General features: G+C 34.5%; 1 protein-coding gene across 1 annotated transcript; it reads right to left on the bottom strand.

Moving 5' to 3' along the window:
• Window positions 1–11405: 11405 nt before the first annotated feature.
• Window positions 11406–18913, bottom strand: LOC127708697 (NAD-dependent protein deacylase sirtuin-6-like). Its single transcript, XM_052213814.1, has 7 exons — window positions 18848–18913; window positions 18321–18502; window positions 15038–15277; window positions 14558–14644; window positions 13054–13391; window positions 12301–12494; window positions 11406–11935 (listed from the first exon to the last, which is right to left on the bottom strand). The coding sequence occupies exons 2-7, from the start codon at window positions 18442–18444 to the stop codon at window positions 11743–11745; spliced, it is 1176 nt and encodes a 391-aa protein (XP_052069774.1). The 5' UTR covers window positions 18445–18502; window positions 18848–18913; the 3' UTR covers window positions 11406–11742.
• Between the last annotated feature and the right edge of the window lie 1592 nt (window positions 18914–20505).

Genomic DNA, 20505 nt, shown 5'->3' on the forward strand with positions numbered 1-20505 from the left:
AAAAAAATATTAATTGTCGAAATGTGCATCTGGCGCAATAGAATTGGTACCTTTAATGTTATTCACGAATTACTCTTCAGAAATTGGTGAAAAAGTAATTAAAAGATTTGTTGTTTTATTGTCGTTCTGATCAAATGTAAACAAACCGACCAGCACCAAACATTCTATCGCAGGACAACCATACCCAATGTGTAAAAAGTAAAATAACAAAAGTACCGAACTCCAAGGAAAATTCAAAACGGAAAGTCCCTTGTCAAATGGAAAAGTCAATAGCTCAAACATCAAACGAATGGAAAACAAATGTCATACTGTAACTTGGTACAGTGGCATTGCTAAGTGGCATTCGTGTGGGGTGTGAAAATACGCAGTTCCGTCATGTTTGAGTTGGAACGTTTTATCCGAAGACTCATGTAAGAAAATGCCACAATCTTTGCACAATCATGTACGTTTGCAACAACTCTTTGAAGATTCTGTAGGTGTCGTTTGCAAAGTTGTTTTAGTTCCTTTTTTTTGCTTAACGTCCAGTTGCAAATATCTCGTGCCTATCCAAGGCAAATAATCGTCACAGAAACTTTTCATTTGACAAGAAAACATAGACTTACAATTACTAAATCAGAAAAAAAATTGATGATGAATGCTCAGGAAGGGCAAGAAATATCTTCTCCACACGTAATATCCGTAAGGTTCCTATATATCGTGAACTTTACTATAAATATCATTAGAATTCGGTGATAGGTGTCGTGCGTTATCTTAAACAGGTGTGTTTTGTTTAAAACACTTGTGCTGTATAGTTTAATGTCTTTACCGTATTGACAATAATAAACAATAAGACAGAAAAAAAAGAGTGAGAAAATACCAAAAGGGGGAGGGGGGGCTTTCAAAAACCATAATACAAAGAAAAACATAGGACACTTAGACGGAAAGTAAAACAGGATTCAAAACATTAAACAGTAAACTAAAGATTGAGTAGTACGAACCAAACCAAAAACTAGGGGTAAACACTTGGACTCCAGAAGAGTCAGCAAGTCCTACTTCCTGGTGCCAACCACCATGTTGTTCTTGTTTCAATACTTTTCTGAGTAGTATCAAGTGATTAGGCATAATCGATAGCGGATTGGTAAATGGCTCTTGTTTAAAGTTTCCTAAGACATACCTAAAGTCATAAACCATCGGTATTTATAGATTATAAACCGCGCCTTAGATTATGCGTTTGGCCTAAGTCAGGACTTGTCAGTGTTTGTCTTTTATTTTGAGAATTATGGAATGAAGATGGATATTTAATGTTCTCTGTTAGATCATTCACGACTCGTTTTGTCTAAACACGGAATAGCGGTTTAGAGTATGACATATTGTTTAGAAAATTGCTTGTTAAATTTTTCTTTCTATTTCTGGTATATATAATATTTAGTTAAAGATGATTTGTGGTAATTTTACATCGATTTTATCCGTTTATTTGTTTGTTTTTGTATGTTTTTTTTTGTACTATTATCTATCATGGCACTTTAAAAACAACAAGCAGGAAACTATTTATACGTATGGTTTATGAGTGTGTTACAAAAAGTAATGTGATTATCATGATGCAATACATCATTCGGTTATAGTGTTTGTACACGTGTTGCTATAACTTTAGTATCGTCAAAATAATGAGGGCATTGTTCTAATACATATTGCTTCACATTTATTTAAGGAATGACTGTAATATATTTTCTGTCTATGAAGAAATATTACAGTCATTCCTTATAATTTAATTCTAAATTCAATTTTTAAGGAGTATATCATGAAAAAATGTTGATAACGTCACAGTCACATGGCAAAATTATGTCTATGAGCTGATAGACAAATAAAACTTTCAGTCAATCAGAAGACGTGTTACATCCAAAATAAAATTATTCCACTATATATAGAAATTTAATAAATAAATAAGTATTTAATTGGTTGAGACTGTCTCACGTGATATTGAACAAAACATATTATTATACTTCACGTTAGAATGCAAGATTTTGATTGGTTAATACGAGGCAGACCAATCAAAAATCGATATTTTATAGGACAGTGAATTAAATTTGCATCAATAATTGTAAAGACGATGCTCAAGTTCTACGTTTCAGCCTCAGACCTTTTTTATGCATAGACTATCAACATAAAAAAATACATCTTGCTTCACTTTTGTTGTTTTTTTAATGACTACATGACGTCATAGTTGATTACTTTCAAATTTTAATATAAAAGATAATAACGACAGAGCATTCTGTATAATAAATTAAATAACACATAGCCTAGAGTGTGATAGAGCAGATTGTTACCCCCTGAAAAACAATGTCAACCTTGGCTTCGCCTCAGTTGACTATATTTATTAGGGTAACAAATTGATCTATCACCCTCTCAGCTATGTGTTTTCTAAGACAAGGTAAATAAAGTATATTACTAGTATTTTGGTAAACGAAAGATAACTCAAGCGTGTAACATGTTCCATCGCCCATTAAAAATGCGTAAAACGGAAAATCAAACTGCTTTATATTTACCACATTGATATACATTGATTACACAGAGGTATGTCTCGCCTTTTTGTAATTTTGATAGTATAATGCAAATATTGAATCCAAATGGCAATGTTTAAACATGAAACTATGCAAAACATTAAAGGTCAATGGACCTTGATTTATGATGCAGGACCAAATAACCCAATTGAAATGAGAAATGCCAATGCTTATAAAACTGCATATCAAATACCAATGACAAAGTAACTGGTTCCCTTTAAGATAACATAAACACAAACTTTAATTTGTAAACATTTTAAAAGTTTCAAAGTCAATGAACCATGCTGAGGGGATGGGGCCATAAACTCATCACGGAAAAGAGACTTGCAAATTCTTATACAACTGCATACCAAATATCATTGACTTAACATTAGCGGTTCCTCTTAAACTGATCTAATCACACGTAAACTATGCTGAACATTCAATAGACCATGACTGATGCAATTTCCATATTAATGCTTCTAAATACCAAATATCATTGACCTAGCACTAGTGGTTTCCCCTAAACTGACCTAATCAATAACTAATACATGTAAAGTCAGCAAAAGTTTCGAAGTCAATAGACCATAACTGAGGGGGCGGGGCCAAATAATGGAAATGAGATGTGTCATTGCTAATTCAACTGCACCCCAAATATCATTGATCTATCACTAGTGGTTCCCCAGAAAATGACCTAATCACAAACTAATGCATTGTTGACGCAGCCGTCGTAAACAGCACACCTAAGTCTCACTTTTTGACTTCGTCAAGGCGAGGAAAAAAACGACTTTTTATCTCCTATGCTGAAGAAGAAGGGAAAGTCAAACCTTCAGACCTCCGAAAATAATATTCGATTTTTCATATTTCTTACATCCAATAAATTATTAATAGAAATTAGTAACAGGAACACCAATAACACTAGTAAAATGCATATCATTGGCTAAATACGATCTGGTAAATCGGTACCCAGCCCCAACATATCACCTTGTCAAAACATAAAAACAGATGCCATCTTGTCAGCACAGATCGACCCAATCACCAACAAACCACTATCAGATCTAATGACAGAGAAAATAAGAAAACAATTAAATAAATTACTAAGCAAACACAGGCTTATTACAGAAAGAAACAGGAAACTCTAACCTGTCGTGTTGACTGATAGTATAGGCAACATAAACCGCCATGTAACACACAACGCTGAACGAGACATTATTTTGTGGACCAAAAGAGGATTAACAATTGAACAGAGTACTACTTGTTTGAAGAAAAACATCGCAAAGAAACTAATAAGGCACGCCGACATTTAGCTATTGCATGGCTTGGAACATGAAACTTAACCACTCAAAAAAAAAAAAATATATCGATCGCAAAAGACAAAAGAGAAATACGAAGAAATTATCAAAAGAGTAACTAAATATCCAGGATCAAAAGTCACTATCCTAGAAACACCGATCTACTCGATTTAAGACTGGAATACCAAACAATGTCACAAAAATCCAAGTTCCTTTGGAGAACAGGACATTGAACTAGAGAGATAACTCTACACACTGAACGGGAAAATACGAGAAATAAACAGACATTTAGTAAGCTACTCACCGTAATTTTCCTCAGATATCAGTAACACCAGCAAATAGCATTGCGGGAAAGACAGGAAGCTCATAACTAAGAGAAGCTACAAATTCGGACTAGACCAGGATGGAACACACCCAGGCGAGCTATTAGCAAAGAACTGGCTAAAGAAAATCTCTGAACAGACCCTGAGAGACTGCTGGGAAGCTATACATAAAATAAATCCTCAACATAAGATCAATACAGACATATTTAGTCAGCGTGGGTTTTTCAACACTACAGTGAATCACCATGTTTGCAGAGACCTTTATTTTCATATACGCACTACTTATTATACCAACACAAAACACAAAATCATGGACTCGCCAACAACTGATCCAACAAATACTAAATATTAAACTACACCCAGCCGGTAGATGACCAATTTGCCTACCTATTTGTAACACCAAAAGTAAATATTTGCTCCTACTATAGATAACTTTAAGTGAAGACATATAATTGAATCCTGGACCGCAAAAAAAAAAAAACGTATACCCCTGTGGACTTTGCAAGTATCCAGTCACATGGAACTGTCGAGGAGTATGTTGCGATGGATGTAACATCTGGCACCACAACTCTTGCATTGAGTTTTGTTCAAAATCCAATGTATAGTGGATCTGCTGTAAATACAAAAGCATAAACCTAAGCTCATTCACCGTCAGAAGTTATGAACTAAAACCTCAAATATATACGAACAAATAACGGGATTGGACTCGACCATGGACTCGATACCAACAGTCTTCAGCCCGCTGAAGTCAAGCAGTCCAAAGAGTGGAAACATATCATCACAAATCAAGCCCCGATCATCAATAAACCCAAGACAATCACACCTTAGTAGCAACCCATACGAGATTCCAGAGAAAACAAACTTCTGTATTATGACAATAAACTGTCGGAGCATTAATGATAAACGACAGGAGTTTGAAACAGCACTCCCTCCACTATCTAAAACCAGACATAGTATGCGCCACAGAATCATGACTTAAAGAAGTAAAACCAAGATAAAATCCCACAAAAGATGCTATATTGTCAAGCAAAATATTTTCATCAAACTACAACATAAATAGAAATGACGGAGGTATCCTTGGAGGAGACGTATTCGTGCTCGTGGAGAAATCAATTACATCGGTTGAACAACCATCATTAGTAACCGATGGAGAAATTGAATGGGTAAAGATAAAAGTTAAAAACAATAAAGACTTGCTAATTGGATCTTTTTATATGCCACACAGAGATCAAAAACACCTTAACGAATTGCAAAAATCACTAGAGAAGTCTAGGGCCAATGGGAACACCAATGTCATACTAGCAGGAGTTTTCAATTGCCCTGACATCATATGGGACATAGCAACAGCTCATGGACCAGACAGAGAAATCAAACAAGGACTAGTTGACATAGCTGAATCATACAGCCTTACACAAATACACACGGTTTCAACCCGAGAAGGAAACCTCCTAGATCTCGTATTTGTAACAAACCCAACTCTAGTTAAATAATCAAAAGCTGTCCCAGGTATATCAGACCTGGAAAGTTCACCACCAAAAAAACTCACCAAGAAAATGTTATATATATATGAAGGAAAAATGGGACCAAATTAACATAGACCTTAAACACACACTAGAAGAGGTCAAAGAAAAAAACTGAGGTACAGCAACTTTGGAACACCTTCAAAAGTCAGCTTCAAAACACCATGAACACCAACATCCCTAATAACGAAATAAGATCACGGATCAACATCCCATGGATCAAAAATAAGGAGAGAAAAATGCTGAAGAAAAGATGCAGGCTATACAAAAAAGCCATGGAAACAAACAAATGGTCCAACTACAGGTCTTACCAAAACGAAAGCAAGAGACAACTCAGGAAAGCAGAATACGAATTTGTCAACCAAAACATCTTTGAGGGCCTGAATAACGACGATACAAAGCCGTTTTGGAAGTACATGTACATCAAATCAAAACTTCAAGACTCTGGAGGAATTGCACCATTAAAAAAGGGGCCTAACCTCATCAGCGATAGTATAGGAAAAGCTGAACTACTATTTGAACAATTTAAGTCAGTCTTTACAACAGCATCATACACTAACTTACAAACAACAAGAATAAGAGCCAAAACAAACAATATTACATCAATAACGATTGACCAAAAGGGACATGAGAAACTCCTAAAAAACACCAATCCAAACAAAGCCTCTGAGCCCGACAACATTCCAAACCGCATACTCAAAGAATGTGCTGAACAACTCATAATGCAATGCTCGCTCGACACAGGTGAACTACCAAAAGACTGGAGGGATGCAAATATATCAAGTATCTTCAAAAAAGGAGACAACACCTCGCAGAGAACTATAGACCTGTATCATTATCTTCTGTCACCAGCAAAATTCTAGAACACGTCATATGTAGGCACATTTTAAAACATCTGGAGAAAAATAAATTATGCGAAACACAACTCATTTCTACCATCAATTACTTTCTACATGAGCATGACAAGGGACACCAAATCGACATAGCCATGTAAGACTTCTCCAGAGCCTTTGACACAGTACCACACAACAAATTACTCCACAAACTAGACCATTATAGAATCTAAGGAAATACACACAAATAGCTATCAATTTCCCTGACTACCAGATCAATGCACACCATCGTGGAAGGGGAAATATTCGGCGAAACATCAGTTGACTCTGATGTGTCTCAAGGCACCGTCTTAGGACCAATCCTGTTTCTTTGCCACATCAATGACCTGCCAGACAGCGTAACATCACCAGTAAGACTATTTGCAGACGATTGCCTATTATACAGAACTATATTAAAACTGACCAAGACCCCCACAAACTTCAATCGGATTGGGAACAACTAGAAATTTGGGCCGACAAATGGGGGATGCGATTCAACACCAAAAAAAGCTATGTCCTATCCATCAATAAAAAACAGACAAATTCTACACGCTCTATAAACATATTCTACAGGAGGTACAAGTGAATCCATACTTAGGACTTTAAATCTCAAACGACCTGAAATGGAGTACCCACATAAATAACATCAGCAAGAAAGCCAACGCTACCTTGGGCTTTCTTAGGAGGAACTTATGAAACGTTCCAGAAGCGTGTAGAAAAGCAGCATACATATCCCTAATAAGATTTACAATTAAAAATGGCGCAACCATCTGGAACCTATATATGAAAGGGTATGTCGACAAATTGGAGCGTATACAAAACAAAAGCATACGATTCACCAAGAAGAGCTACGGGAGTCGAGAAACAGGGTCCATAACCAACATGAGACGTCAGCTAGATATTGCGACTCTAGAGGAAAGAAAACACAGCCTCCGTCTGATCCTGATATACAAGGTGGTTGGGGGACTGGTAACGGCTCTGAGAGCCGACAATTTTATCACACCAGCAAGACCGAAAAGAACTATCAAAGCCAAAGTATTTACAAACTGAAACACAATATAATTAAACGGCACATAATAAACTACACCCGAAGGCTTAAAGTGCCAGACAGCAATAAGCCAGAATATAAACATACATTTTTTTGTGGAAACAATTATAAACTGGAACCAACTGCCAGATAAAGTTGTGCGTGCAGATTCTGTATAGGCATTCAAGACCGTGCTACAGAAACACCGCCCATAACAACGGCGCTCTTCTCCGCCGTGTATAAAAGCCTAAATAGGATTCTACACGTACCAATACATATACAGATACTTCTACGCCGTAGTTGAAAGTACTCCGTTATATAGAATCGTACTATTTGTGAATGTATCGATAGAGCAGTCCTCCTTATCTCTTATATTTTGGAAATAACTGTAAATATTGTAATTTCACACTTTTGTTCAGTTTGTGAGTTAATTGCCCAGTTTACACACCAATACTTTGACCTCTAAAGAAATGTGTTCAATCTGATACAAATAACCGGGTATAGTATAGTTTATGTTCCAGTACAAATGTAGGTAAAACAAAAATACAGTTATCTCCTACGCTTTATTTGGCAAAACCTTTCGGAATTTTGTGTCCTCAATGCTCTTCAGCTTCGTACTTCAATTTACCTTTCTAACTTTTTCGATTCGAGCGTCACTGATGAGTCTTCTGTAGACGAAACGCGCGTTTGGCGTACATTTTCAGCCTGGTATCTATGATGAGTTTATCTACGTACATAGGGCAAGATTAAAATACCATACACAGCTATCTCCATTCAAATACAAAATAAAATTAAAATATTCCATTTCACTCATTACTTCGGTGTAAAAATGTCATCAATTAATCATTTCCCGAACCCTTGTCAAGTGGGACATCCGTTTGACTGTGGGGGATGTGCAAGTACGCAGTCACGTCCGGTCCGGTCTGAATTGGGACGTTAAATCCGATGCCTCATGTAGAGAGAGTGCCACGCTCTTTGTACGTTAAAAACCTTCGCAACAACTCTGTGAAGGGTCCGTAGGTGGCCTTGTTGCAAAGCAAAATGTCTGTCCTTATCCAATATACCCTCATTTTCCAGTGGCAGTTTAAACTTCCCTGACCTTCATCCTGGATGGCCGCTTTGAAAGCATCTACCTATTGTATTTATTGTTAATTTGTTCTCGTCCTGAACATGCAGATAATATTTGCCACTAGACGTTAATCAACCAACAATCAATCAATCGAAATATATGACGTCGTCCAATCAAAATCGTGGTTATAAACGAATTCCATTAAAATTTGAAATAAACACACTAAACGCCTTAATTGCACCCGCGGTACGGATGTGTGTTTGACCATTACGATAAAATGCAAATATTCTGAATACCGCTCAAGGGCCAAAAGTCTTCACATTAAAAAACGAGATGACCACTCAGACCTGCGACTTCGGACACAAATCTACACTATATGTTTAACTTGATTGTTTAATTCCACGAAGCCCCAACTTAAACCTACTGAGGAGCGCCAGAAGTTCTGATCTGTCCTTGCCAGATGTACTGCGTGCAGTAGAATTGCGACTTTTAATGCCTTTAAGGAAAATGTCAATGTCTTGTTAAGCAATCCATAACAAAACGATTCAATTGTAAAGGCAATAATGATCAATCTTCCAGAGTGCAAAGGAGTGAGCGTTTAAAATAAAACAAAATATTGTGAACTAATCAGCAATACTAATAAAAAAAAACCGTTTTAGTTATTACTGATCCTGCATCGAATTTTTCAGAGATACGCAAAACAACCGTTCTAGTAGGTAATTCCGGATTCATTTTCAACAATACTTGCATGAATTTGATAAATGTCAAAACAAAAGATAAATAAATTTACTTGAAATTGCACTGCAGATTAGTTTTCCCCCTGAACAAGTAGAAAAATAAATATCCGTATGAAAGAAAATCCTTTCAAATTCTAAATTTTAAAGGAGTTGTTATCTTTTGTGCAATGTCGAACACCTCACTGTGCCTTTCAGAGGAAGACCAGCAATAAAAGTGTCGTTTCTTTACTTTTGGTTTTGTCAAGTTCTGATAGGGATCTTATGCCTTTTATAACTATATCACATCCTTTTTTCCATTATGGAAAACAATTTTTTCGGAACAAAGGACAGTTATGTCCCTGTTTTATAAAGTCTAACTTCATCTGAAACAAGTCATTCCTTCTGTTATATCTTTTTAAATTTCGTATACTTAATTTTAATGCTTGAAAATTGCAGATCGAAAAAACATTCTTCTTTCTTCTTGGTATATTGTTGATATATTTTTTGCTAAACTTTTATTCCCTGCATGGAGGTTTAGTAACCCATTGCAGAGATACGGAATACCCAGATTAACGCTGTAAGATAGATGGCCAATATTGTTGTGTTTACAAATATTTTTTCCAATCTGTTAAAATTTTTGAAATAGGAATACTGAGGTATTGCAACATGAGAAGGATTTCGGTTATATGTACTCTAAAATTAAAATAAAAAAGGCAGACAATACCAAGTGGGGAATTAAAATAATAATTCGAAGATAAGACAAAAGACAACACGACAAAAAACAAATAGCAGTATAAAAATGTTACACAAAAACAAAAGAATGAGCAACACGAATCCAACAAAAACCATGGTGCTGCAGAAGTTTAAGCAGATGGTGCTGTTGAAGGGTAAGCAGATGGTGCTCCACTAGTGGCACCCGTCATGTTACAATGGCAAGTAAACATTCAGTGATAAGTCGCATTCGGTGTTGTCCTAATTGTGGAAAAGGCAAACAATTGTTGGCTACGACTTATTTATCTTTTTAGAATCCACATTCGATTCATACCGTGCATATAAAAAAAGAAGTTACACAATCATATGCCTTAACTACTGGGAGAATATATGTTATATATTTCAAAGATGGACCCGAACAGTTTTTTTCTTAAACTGAATACATGTAAATAATTATATATACAAACATTCTTATTTGATTTCTCTTTGAAACTATTTTTCATACATTTGTATAATATGTTTATTGTTCGTGTATATATAATGAAACTTTTGGATTTCAGTATTTATTGATTTCGCGCACTGCGGGCGAAAATAAATGATCGAAATCCGAAAATTTTGGTGCATTTAATTAAATTCCATTTTCTTTTAATTTCGTTGTGCTACAAACATATCAAGAGTGCTATTCAGTATATAAATTGTAGCAAACAGAAGTTTCAAATTGAAGAAACACAAACCAATATTGCTAAAAAGACGAAAAGACAAACAAAAGTACGCAAAATCATCCAGAAATATAACTATTTTCGGTAATGACTGATGTACTCCCAGGCAAAAAAAAAACACATAACGTGATATAATGTCATGATCATTTTTGCCATCCCTGTATGTAATGTATTTATTGTTCAAACCACACACAAAAATGCTTGTATGTCGCCAAGAAACCATGAGGTATATAAATCGTACCCAGTTTTTTCCAACGGAAGGGTACGACAGGGTTTTTTAAATGCTGAACATAAAGTTTCAAAGCCTATAATACTCTCCAAACATTTCCTGAGGCAGTCAAGATTTAGATCGGCTGCTTAACTACATATTTATGAAGTGTTACATGTATCATACCAATCTCACAATCAAAGTTGGAATGTAAACGTTTCATATAAAAATAAGTGGAACAATATCTAAAATCCTATGGTCCTCTTGCTTTAAACAGGCTCGTGTAACAATCTAACTGCAATTCAACCATTCCTTACCAAGCAAGGATTATTGTGCATATAAAGTTTTAGATGATCGGTTATCGCACAAGAATCATTGTTTATAGAGAGACGATGACAGCACTGTATCACAATACAAATACAACAAAAAGTGTTTATGCGGTCTGCATGTATTTATGGCAAACATGTGTATCCTTAAGGATGGTGATTTACACATTCAATTATTAAGAAAATAGTAAGGTAAATGACAAAATGTGAATTAACATTTACATGTATATATTATAACATGTGAAGGTGTGTAAAATTATCATCATCTATAAAGGTAATAAGCGGCAGTGCATCCATGTATACGTCTATTTCTGTTAAAAACACGTACCTCTGTTGAAACAAGTACATTAGAATGTTCTTCGTGTTGTCTTTCCAATATATTGGAATTATTATTCATTTTGAACACAAGCTTAAATATTGCAAAAAGCATAACATAATTGTATCTACATTCTTGACAAGTCGTATGTAGCAATTCTTTGATCCCTATCATCCTCCCAAGTCTTTGCTGCATCTTCACCTAAAATTATCCTCATGACCAGACTCATCAGACGGTCACAGTCGCCATACATCCGAGAACCTATCAGTTTTCCGTCTTTATCTGTTTCAGTACAATAGTCATCATAAGGGGTGGTTTGTCTGTAAATAAAAAGTGAAATGTTTACATATAAGATAAAATATTCAAATTTTACTTAGATCAATCTGAGAACATTACACGCTAAGTAAACTTCACCTCAACTCTAGATTCTTCAAGAGTATATAGATACAAAACTCTATATTATTTTCGCAAAAAGTAGAAAGCTACAAAAAATAATAACAAGAGATTAAAACTCAAGCACGATAATTCACATTGCACCAGTTAGTATGTACGACCGCTTTTGCATAAAATTACTTTAAAATTACTATAAATCTGTTTCCTGTAACTTTCATCAAAAATATGTCTTAATTTACAAATATCCAAAAAGACTTGAAAGACAACGAATTAGACAGAATGTGCTAGCTACCTATTGCAAATAATAAGTCTGCTCGGTTTCTTTCCCATGGCAACAAGATCAGAAGCAGGAGTTACTCTCAAGGTTGTCCCTAAACAAAGAACAAGGTCAGCTTTCTCTGCGTTGTCCTCTGCAGAACGTAAAACCGGGCCTTCTAAATAATCTCCAAAATTTATGATAGTATTCATCATGTAGCCTCCACAACCCTATAAAACAAATTATATAAAATATTACCCGTGCAATGAAGATGGACTACCAATTTTAAATAAACTCAACTGTGTTATTCCATCAAAAATTCTGCTGTGATTTTGCTTTGTTATTAAACACCATCAGTGACAGTAAATATTTGTATAAAGAAAAAGTAAACGATTCTAAATGATGATATGACAGACAGGTGTGGTATAAAGTACAACTACACTGGCCTTCGGTACTTTATCTTGCGTCACTTTATAATCGACTGGTATTTTTACGTTAATTCATTTCCTTGTTCTATTATGTTGAGCTTTAAGTGTGTTATAATATCAATTTTGATGCTCCATTTGGTAGCTCCAAGTATTTGGGGAAATATTTCAGACAAGCCAGGTGCGATATTATACACTGGCAATTTGACTACCAGCGTTGAGTATTGACGTTTTTTAAAAATGTATATAAACAAGCTTACACTTTCTAACAGCAATCACGTTTTCCACTATCATGGTTGCATCAAAAATTTATTTGTAATATTAGAAAAACAAATTTCAAATATACTTATAAGTAAATGCCTACAGGTTTTTGACACATGTTTCCAGTTCTGTGGTTAATTTTACATCGTTCACATTTACGGGGTGGCACTTTTTGTTTCTGAGCAGTAGATCTTGTGTTTGTGTTGCGCATACGTCTTGTTTCACATTTTTCACATTTCTCTTCAAAACCATTCCCATGAAGTTCGGAAATCTTCTGTGCGGGAATACCAGAAAGTCTATGAAGTCCATCCGTGTTCTGGCTGATTAAGTATTTCATAATTCCCATGTCCAGTAATTTACAAATTGCCTCGTGAGTATAAGTTGGAAGGCGATAACCTCGTTGGTTTTGTTTTCCTGGACCTGATGAGGCAGATTTAGAACCTGAAAAAAGGGAAATTCATCTCAACTGAAAATTTACCTGGTTCGAAAGATAATAAAATGCTCCGCTGGGGCGCAGCTTGATACGACCGCAGAGGTCGAACCCTGAACAGTTGGGGCAAGTATGGACACAACATTCAAGCTTGATACAGCTCTGAATTTGGATTGTGATTAAATATTTGACACAGCATAGGTTTCTGACACAGAATGAATGTGGTCTAAGAACTTAAAAAATTTTAATTTACCTATTCAAACCATATCATTATTATTTGCTTTTATATATAAATCAGAAATAACCAATTTAAAATGGAAATTTTAAAGAAAAAAAAGGGAAAAAAAAAAACCCCAAATTTTTTGAACCCCCTTATGATTCATCACCCCCAAACTCAATCCCAGCCTTCCCTTTGTGGTATGGTACCTTGCAGTACAATTTCAGAGAGATCCATACACTTGAACACAAGTTATTGTCTGGAAACTAGAAAATGCTTATTTTTTCCCCCCTTTTGGCCCCTTATTCCTAAACGTTTTGGGCAATTACCCCCAAACTCAATTCCAGCTTTCCCTTTGTGATATGGAACCTTGTAGTACAATTTCAGAAAGATCCATACACTTACACACAAGTTATTGTCATGAAACTAGAAAAATGCTTGTTTTTTGCCCCTTTTTTGGCCCCTAATTCCTAAAATTTTGATGCAATTACCCCCAAAATCAATCCCAGCATTCCCTTTGTGATATGAAACCTTGTGGTACAATGCCAGAGAGATCCATACACTAACACACAAGTTATGTCTGGAAGTTACAAAAATGCTTATTTTTGGCCCCTTTTTGGCCCCTAATTCCTTAACTGTTGGTACCATAACCCCCAAAAGCAATCCCAACCTTCCTTTTGTGGTATTGAACCTTATGGTAAAATTTCATAGACATCCATTCACCTCAACTAAAGTTAGAGTGCGAAAACCAATGTGTCTTCGGACGACGACGACGACGACACCAACGTCATACCAATATACGACCGCAAATTTTTTTTGCGGTTGTATAAAAAATACATCCTACATATTTGTATTAATATACTTTCAAAAATTACGTTACAAAATTAGAGAATAATAGTAGTGATCTTTAACTTTTGATTTAAACTCTAAATTCTAACAGACAAATTACGATTTTCTTACCATAGTCTTTAGTTTTGTCATTATTAGTCCATTTGCCATGAATACCTCTAAAGTCACCAATCCCTGCTGCAGTTGAAATTCCAGCACCTGAAATATAAAACATGCACATGTTTGCTTGTTTATAGTGAGATTATTTTTTATTAATGTATATATTATATTATATAAAATGTTGATGGAATCATATTTCATATTGTGAACCATGATGTATCTGGACGCTACTGATCAATCGTTGAAAAAAAACTTGGCAAAAGCAAAACCATTTCTCACTAGCAATTATACAACATTTCTAATTCCTATACTTATATATTTATTGATACTTGTTTTATCTTTATTAATCACATTTAGAAACTTTTTGTAAAGCAAAAGAATTTATAATGTATTTAAAAGAAAATTTCATGTTGGTAATTTTTACATTATGTATATATACATTCTCTTTAAATCGCAGATACACTGACATAAGGGATGAACAGTTATAAATACCTGTAAAACCTATACAGTAACTAGCATTTTTTAACATCGCTGCTATACGTACAGCCTCGCTTTGAAAATGAGCTTCAGAGTCATGAAATTCTGCTGTTTTCTTTGCCTCTTTCACTAACTCTTGTTCTTTAGCAGATAACTTTATTTCTGGTATTTCATCTTTGGCAGCTCTGCAAATTTTCCGCCAACAGGAGAGATGCAATGAAGCAGATCCGTCGTCTGTCCAATCAACCAACATTCCTGTTTAAAGCAAAAATGTGATTATTTAATTGTTATATAGGACTCGGAAGTAATAATAAGAGAGTGGCGTGGAAGTGAAGAAAATAAAAGTCCGACAGAGGACATGGTGGGATGAATATCAGCAAATGACCCTAAAAATTTCGTATAAGTTAAAGTTGTCATGCCGTAAAACCCACTTTTTTTTAAAGTTTGAACCTCTACTGTCGTTTTGTCATTCTCATTTTAAATTTGTGCTGGTAAAATACATGAATTATTGATGTTAAAAGTTTTCTTATGACTTGTGCATCATTCCTGGGAAATATTTGTATTTTCAAAATGTAAGTGGACCGAAGCTGCGATCATAGTGAAAAATCAAAATTTACGAAAAAGATCGTCATTGTTTTCAGTGAATTGTCGGTGTTAACTGACCAGAAGCAGGTGGTTCTGACGATAATCGTACTCAAAACTTTATGACCACTAGGCCATTGATAAAACTGTTGAGTATCTCAAACTTTCTAGAATGAAACGAACTTCACACATAGGCCTAACTGTGTTCAAACAAGCAAAAGGTAGACAGAACATATTAATTACAGTGACAATTTTGAAACACAAAAACGTATATTTCAGCGGTTTTTTTTTTAATTAATAAAAGTACCCCACAGTTTTATATGATTTATTTTAAAGCTTAGCACCTTTGCAATTTATTATTCTTAAGATTAGAAAAAAACCTCAACAAACAATAAAAGCAAATCGTAATATAATTGTGTCTATCTAAATTAATAGAGAGCAATGGCGTATTCGGTACACTTTTGCCAGTGATGTTGAGGTCAAAGAAGCCTATTTAGGAACTGAAAACAGGAAAATATTATGTTTATCCATCAATTTATTTTTTTATGATTCGTTTTCCCTATTTAGAATATAGAAAATGTGAAATCATCTGTAACTTGTAATCCTATATATATATATATATATATATATATATATATAGATTCTACCACTGTATACAATGGGTGTAGAAAGGGATAAATTGACGAAGAATTAGAGAAACATATATATATACAACTCGTCTAAACATCAGCCCAACAATGTTAGATCTGTAAATTTGCTTTCGCAAATTTTTTGTTCTTCCCTCGACGGTATTCGAACTCATGCTACTAAGATATCGTGACACCAAATCGCCTGCATTGTATCCGACGCGCTAGACCACTCGACCGCCTAGGCTTCAAAATAAAGCTTTCGGTGGCCGGGTGTTACCTTTCCTCATCAGTTTTAATCTAGCGTCGTAATACAGTACATGATATATAAGGCATGAAGATGGAATTGTTACAGATCAGCTGAAATATCTATTGTAAAGGATCCTACAAATTAATGTAAGATACAGTCACAGAAATAATTATAGTTATAAGTACGTCTGAACCAATGACAACTCTACAACAGATTTATCCATCGGATCACCAGCAGTGATGGTGATACATGGCTGTGTACATTCTGTATATACAACTCGTCTAAACATCAGCCCAACAATGTTAGATCTGTAAATTTGCTTTCGCAAATTTTTTGTTCTTCCCTCGCCGGGATTCGAACTCATGCTACTGAGATATCGTGACACCAAATCGCCTGCACAGTATCCGACGCGCTATATATATATAAACAAGTTTAAATTGAAAACAACGTTCAAACCTATGATTGCGTTGGATAAAAACCGCAATTTTTATACGTGTGCATGTATATATATCGCTCTGTCAATTTGACAATCTAATTAAAATATAGAACTCGGATTTCGTTATACGAGTATGTAGTATAACGAAATCCGAGTTCTATATTTTATTTAGATTGTCAATTTGAGAAAACATCAAGAACAATGAGTTATACATTAAAGTCCGTTAAGAATGCATTTTAATTCTATTTTCATAATTTAGTATACATGTAGGGTGGTGGACAAGGAGTGGATGTCAATAGTTCCACAATTCCTTTCCTTAAGCTCCGATTTCGGTTATGGTTATAGAAAGTTAGGTCATGGTGTAAAACAGTATAATCTTATCCTATCGAGTAAAGGGAATCCGTAAATTTCACTTCCCTTTTCAGTTTCTCAATCTTTTAACCCACTTCTCACTTTCCACAGGATTCGTATATACTTCCCCGTCAGGTTTTCCATTAAGTACATATGGAAGATTGCATTACATGTTCTTTTATGAACGTACACATCGATTATTCAAACTTGTTTTTTCTCTTGTACAATTATATTTACTTTGGAGTTACACAATTTCCAAGTATCCCGCCGTCCATATGAAAATGACAGATTTCTGAATCCTTTTAATGTGAAGTTATTTATATATCTATCTACAGGGTTAATTATATTTTTTTGGATTACCAAGCCCTTTTGCTAAAAAAGATGCGAAAGATACCAAAGGGATATTCAAACTCCTAAGTCGAAAACAAACTGACGATTCCATGACAAAACACGAAAAACGACAAAAAGACAAACAACAGTACACAAAACACAACATAGAAAACTAAAGACTGAGCAACACGAGTCCCACCAAAAACTGGGGGTGATCTCAGATGCTCCTGAAGGGTAAGCAGATCCTGCTCCACTAGTGGCACCCGTCGTGTTGCTTATGTAAATTATGAAATAACTTCTTGCTTTGTTACTTACAGCGTTATAGGCTGTTTATATTTACTCCTGGTTTTCTATTATCTATTATATGATTGTTTTGTCTTTTTACCACGATATGATAGCCATGTGTAATAGAGAAACTATACCATTTTCTCCGTCTGAGTCGTACGACTACCCCGCAAAAAGTGTGGGATTTATGATACGGGATGTATAAATACGCACTTGAAATATCCGTAGATGATTGTTGCAAGGTAAAATTTCTGCCCTTATCCAGCATTCGTGAGGGCCTCAGGGAAGATTAGTTTATTGTAACTAACTGAGTTTACCCTCTTTAAATAAAGAATTTATTATTATTATTATTATTATGTGATTTTCCAATGGCTGTCCAAATTTCCCACCCTTCAACTCGGTCAACCCGGTATGGGCTTCCGAGACTAATTTACATACCTTTTCTTCCAGACTTCGGAACATGAAAACCTCTGACATCTGCCCTATCAGACTCAGGATTTAGAACTTTTCCCTGGTCGCAGTTAATGTAGGAACATTTCACCTGTGCTCCGTTTGATGCCATCTTTCTCTACACTTGCAAGACGTGTGCTGATACTTCGTTAGATGTAATTTCTTGATGTCTATAAGAAGATGGAGATTAAGTGAACCATTTTAAAGCTTGTCATCATTTTAGTGAGCTTAATGAACTTGAAGAATAATTGAATTAAGCAGCACTAAAGAATAATATTTTCGCAAAAATGCGAAGTAACTATCCTTCACTAAGCGAGTATTGACAAAAATAAACAAACACACTACCTGTCTTTAGTATACATAATACGTATGTATATCCTTTCAAATATATTCTCATTAGTTTCCTTCAACCTATCGAATCTTCTTAAACTTCCAAACTAACTTTTAATTTAGCAACTATTGTGGAATTTAATATTGAGGAACAAATATTCGCCATATAACAATTATATACTCACACTCAAGTCTTTCGATGTGTTCTATTCTCAGATCAAAATATAGTTCGATATATAATATATTCGGTGTAATATTTATTAATAGATATAATTGTAATGCTACTATTAATACCTTACCTGAGTATCCAGTGACGTCAGTTTATCTTGGATATCATAATATCTATTTATTGGAAACCGTAATACATGACTCATTAATCAGATATTTTTTCAAGTATAAAAAGCACAAATTATTGAAGATTCACACCATTGTATATCTATGTGATTATGATTAAGGGATTTAGTATTTTTTGCTTGGGAAATCCCTTCCCCCTTTTTTCCCTAGGTAAAAATTTATAAATTCCTAAACTCTGAGCACATTGATATACAATGGGTGACGGCTGGTCATTTTGAAAACGCAGCCTTAAAATTATTTTGATCCCCCAAATTGAGTTTCTCCTTTTTACCTTCCCCCCTTTGCGGATCATAGCTTTGATGAATATCAACATGGATAAACAAATTATTTGACAAATTATAGGTACATTATATTTTGTTTAGTTTTAATATCAGATACATCTAGATTGGGCATTTTAATATGCGTATATCCCACTTAAAGTTAAAGAAGTTTAGATCTAAAATGTATTAAAAATCTTTCTGATTGAGACAGTCGATAAAAAACATATTAAAAATTGTTATTGGTAATATAAATCAAGCATTGCTTATTATCTAATACTTACTAAAAGACAGAAGGAAAGGCATGTAGCTTATTAACGCCAGTAAGTCGTGGATTATATTTGAGCATTATTTTTCAGATAAGAGCCATTATTTGGCACAGGTCTGTAATAGCAAAAACAGTTAATTGAGTTAAGCCTTTGAAAAAACTATGTTAATTTTATTGACAAAGGAACAGATTAATATAGTTTGGACACTTTATTACAGAAGTCATTATGACTCTACGTATTTGACCTAAAACGGTCATTTCACGCATGGTTCTTGCTCAAAATATATATAAGTAACATCTATTTACAAAAATATATTTTACAAGCATTAACATCTTTGTAAAATTTCATAGCAAAATATCTTTTAGGGTAAAGCTGTCGCTCATACGTAAATATTAATGAAAAGATCTTAAAATCAGGCTATTTTTGCAGTGTTTTATTGATGTTTTGTACTTACTGTAAGAAGTTTGGAGCCCTAATGCAAATATATAAGATAACCAAAATTATAAACACTGATATTCTACGCCAATACAGTAACGGAATAATGTCTTATTAACATCTGAAATCAATTGATTCTCGAATTCAAGGGGCCAAAAATGTGGACTTATCATACATTCTCCTATTGCCTAGATAAAATTTCGATTTGTACAAGATTTTATTTTGGAAACAGCTAGGGATATTTGGTGTAAAAATCTTTTGATTTTTATTTCGATGTATATTTTGAAACTTTGTAGTTGAACTTTATATTGTCGAGCATATATAGACCTACACATCATATTCACAGCTAAGTCCACAATTAGAAATGAGTTGATCCCATCTTTCAATCAAATATACTTCTGAATAACTGGCAAACCACAAAACAAACATATAATATAGCGTGTTTCTTCACGTTGTATTTTGTTAAGGAAGGCGAACTTACATATAAGTTCTTATTGTTTTCGAATCCCTGTATTTCTATTGAATAAT

This window comes from Mytilus californianus, unplaced genomic scaffold (genome assembly GCF_021869535.1).
Source record: "Mytilus californianus isolate M0D057914Y unplaced genomic scaffold, xbMytCali1.0.p SCAF_7, whole genome shotgun sequence".
NCBI lineage: Eukaryota > Metazoa > Mollusca > Bivalvia > Mytilida > Mytilidae > Mytilus > Mytilus californianus.

Coding starts and splice junctions, on each gene's coding strand:
- LOC127708697 (XM_052213814.1), bottom strand. CDS start 18,444: ATGGCATCAAACGGAGCACAGGTGAAATGTTCCTACATTAACTGCGAC. Junction 13,392..14,557: donor TGACAAAACTAAAGACTATG/GTAAGAAAATCG, acceptor CCCTTTTTTCAG/GTTCTAAATCTGCCTCATCA. Junction 11,936..12,300: donor AGACTTATTATTTGCAATAG/GTAGCTAGCACA, acceptor TTTTATTTACAG/ACAAACCACCCCTTATGATG.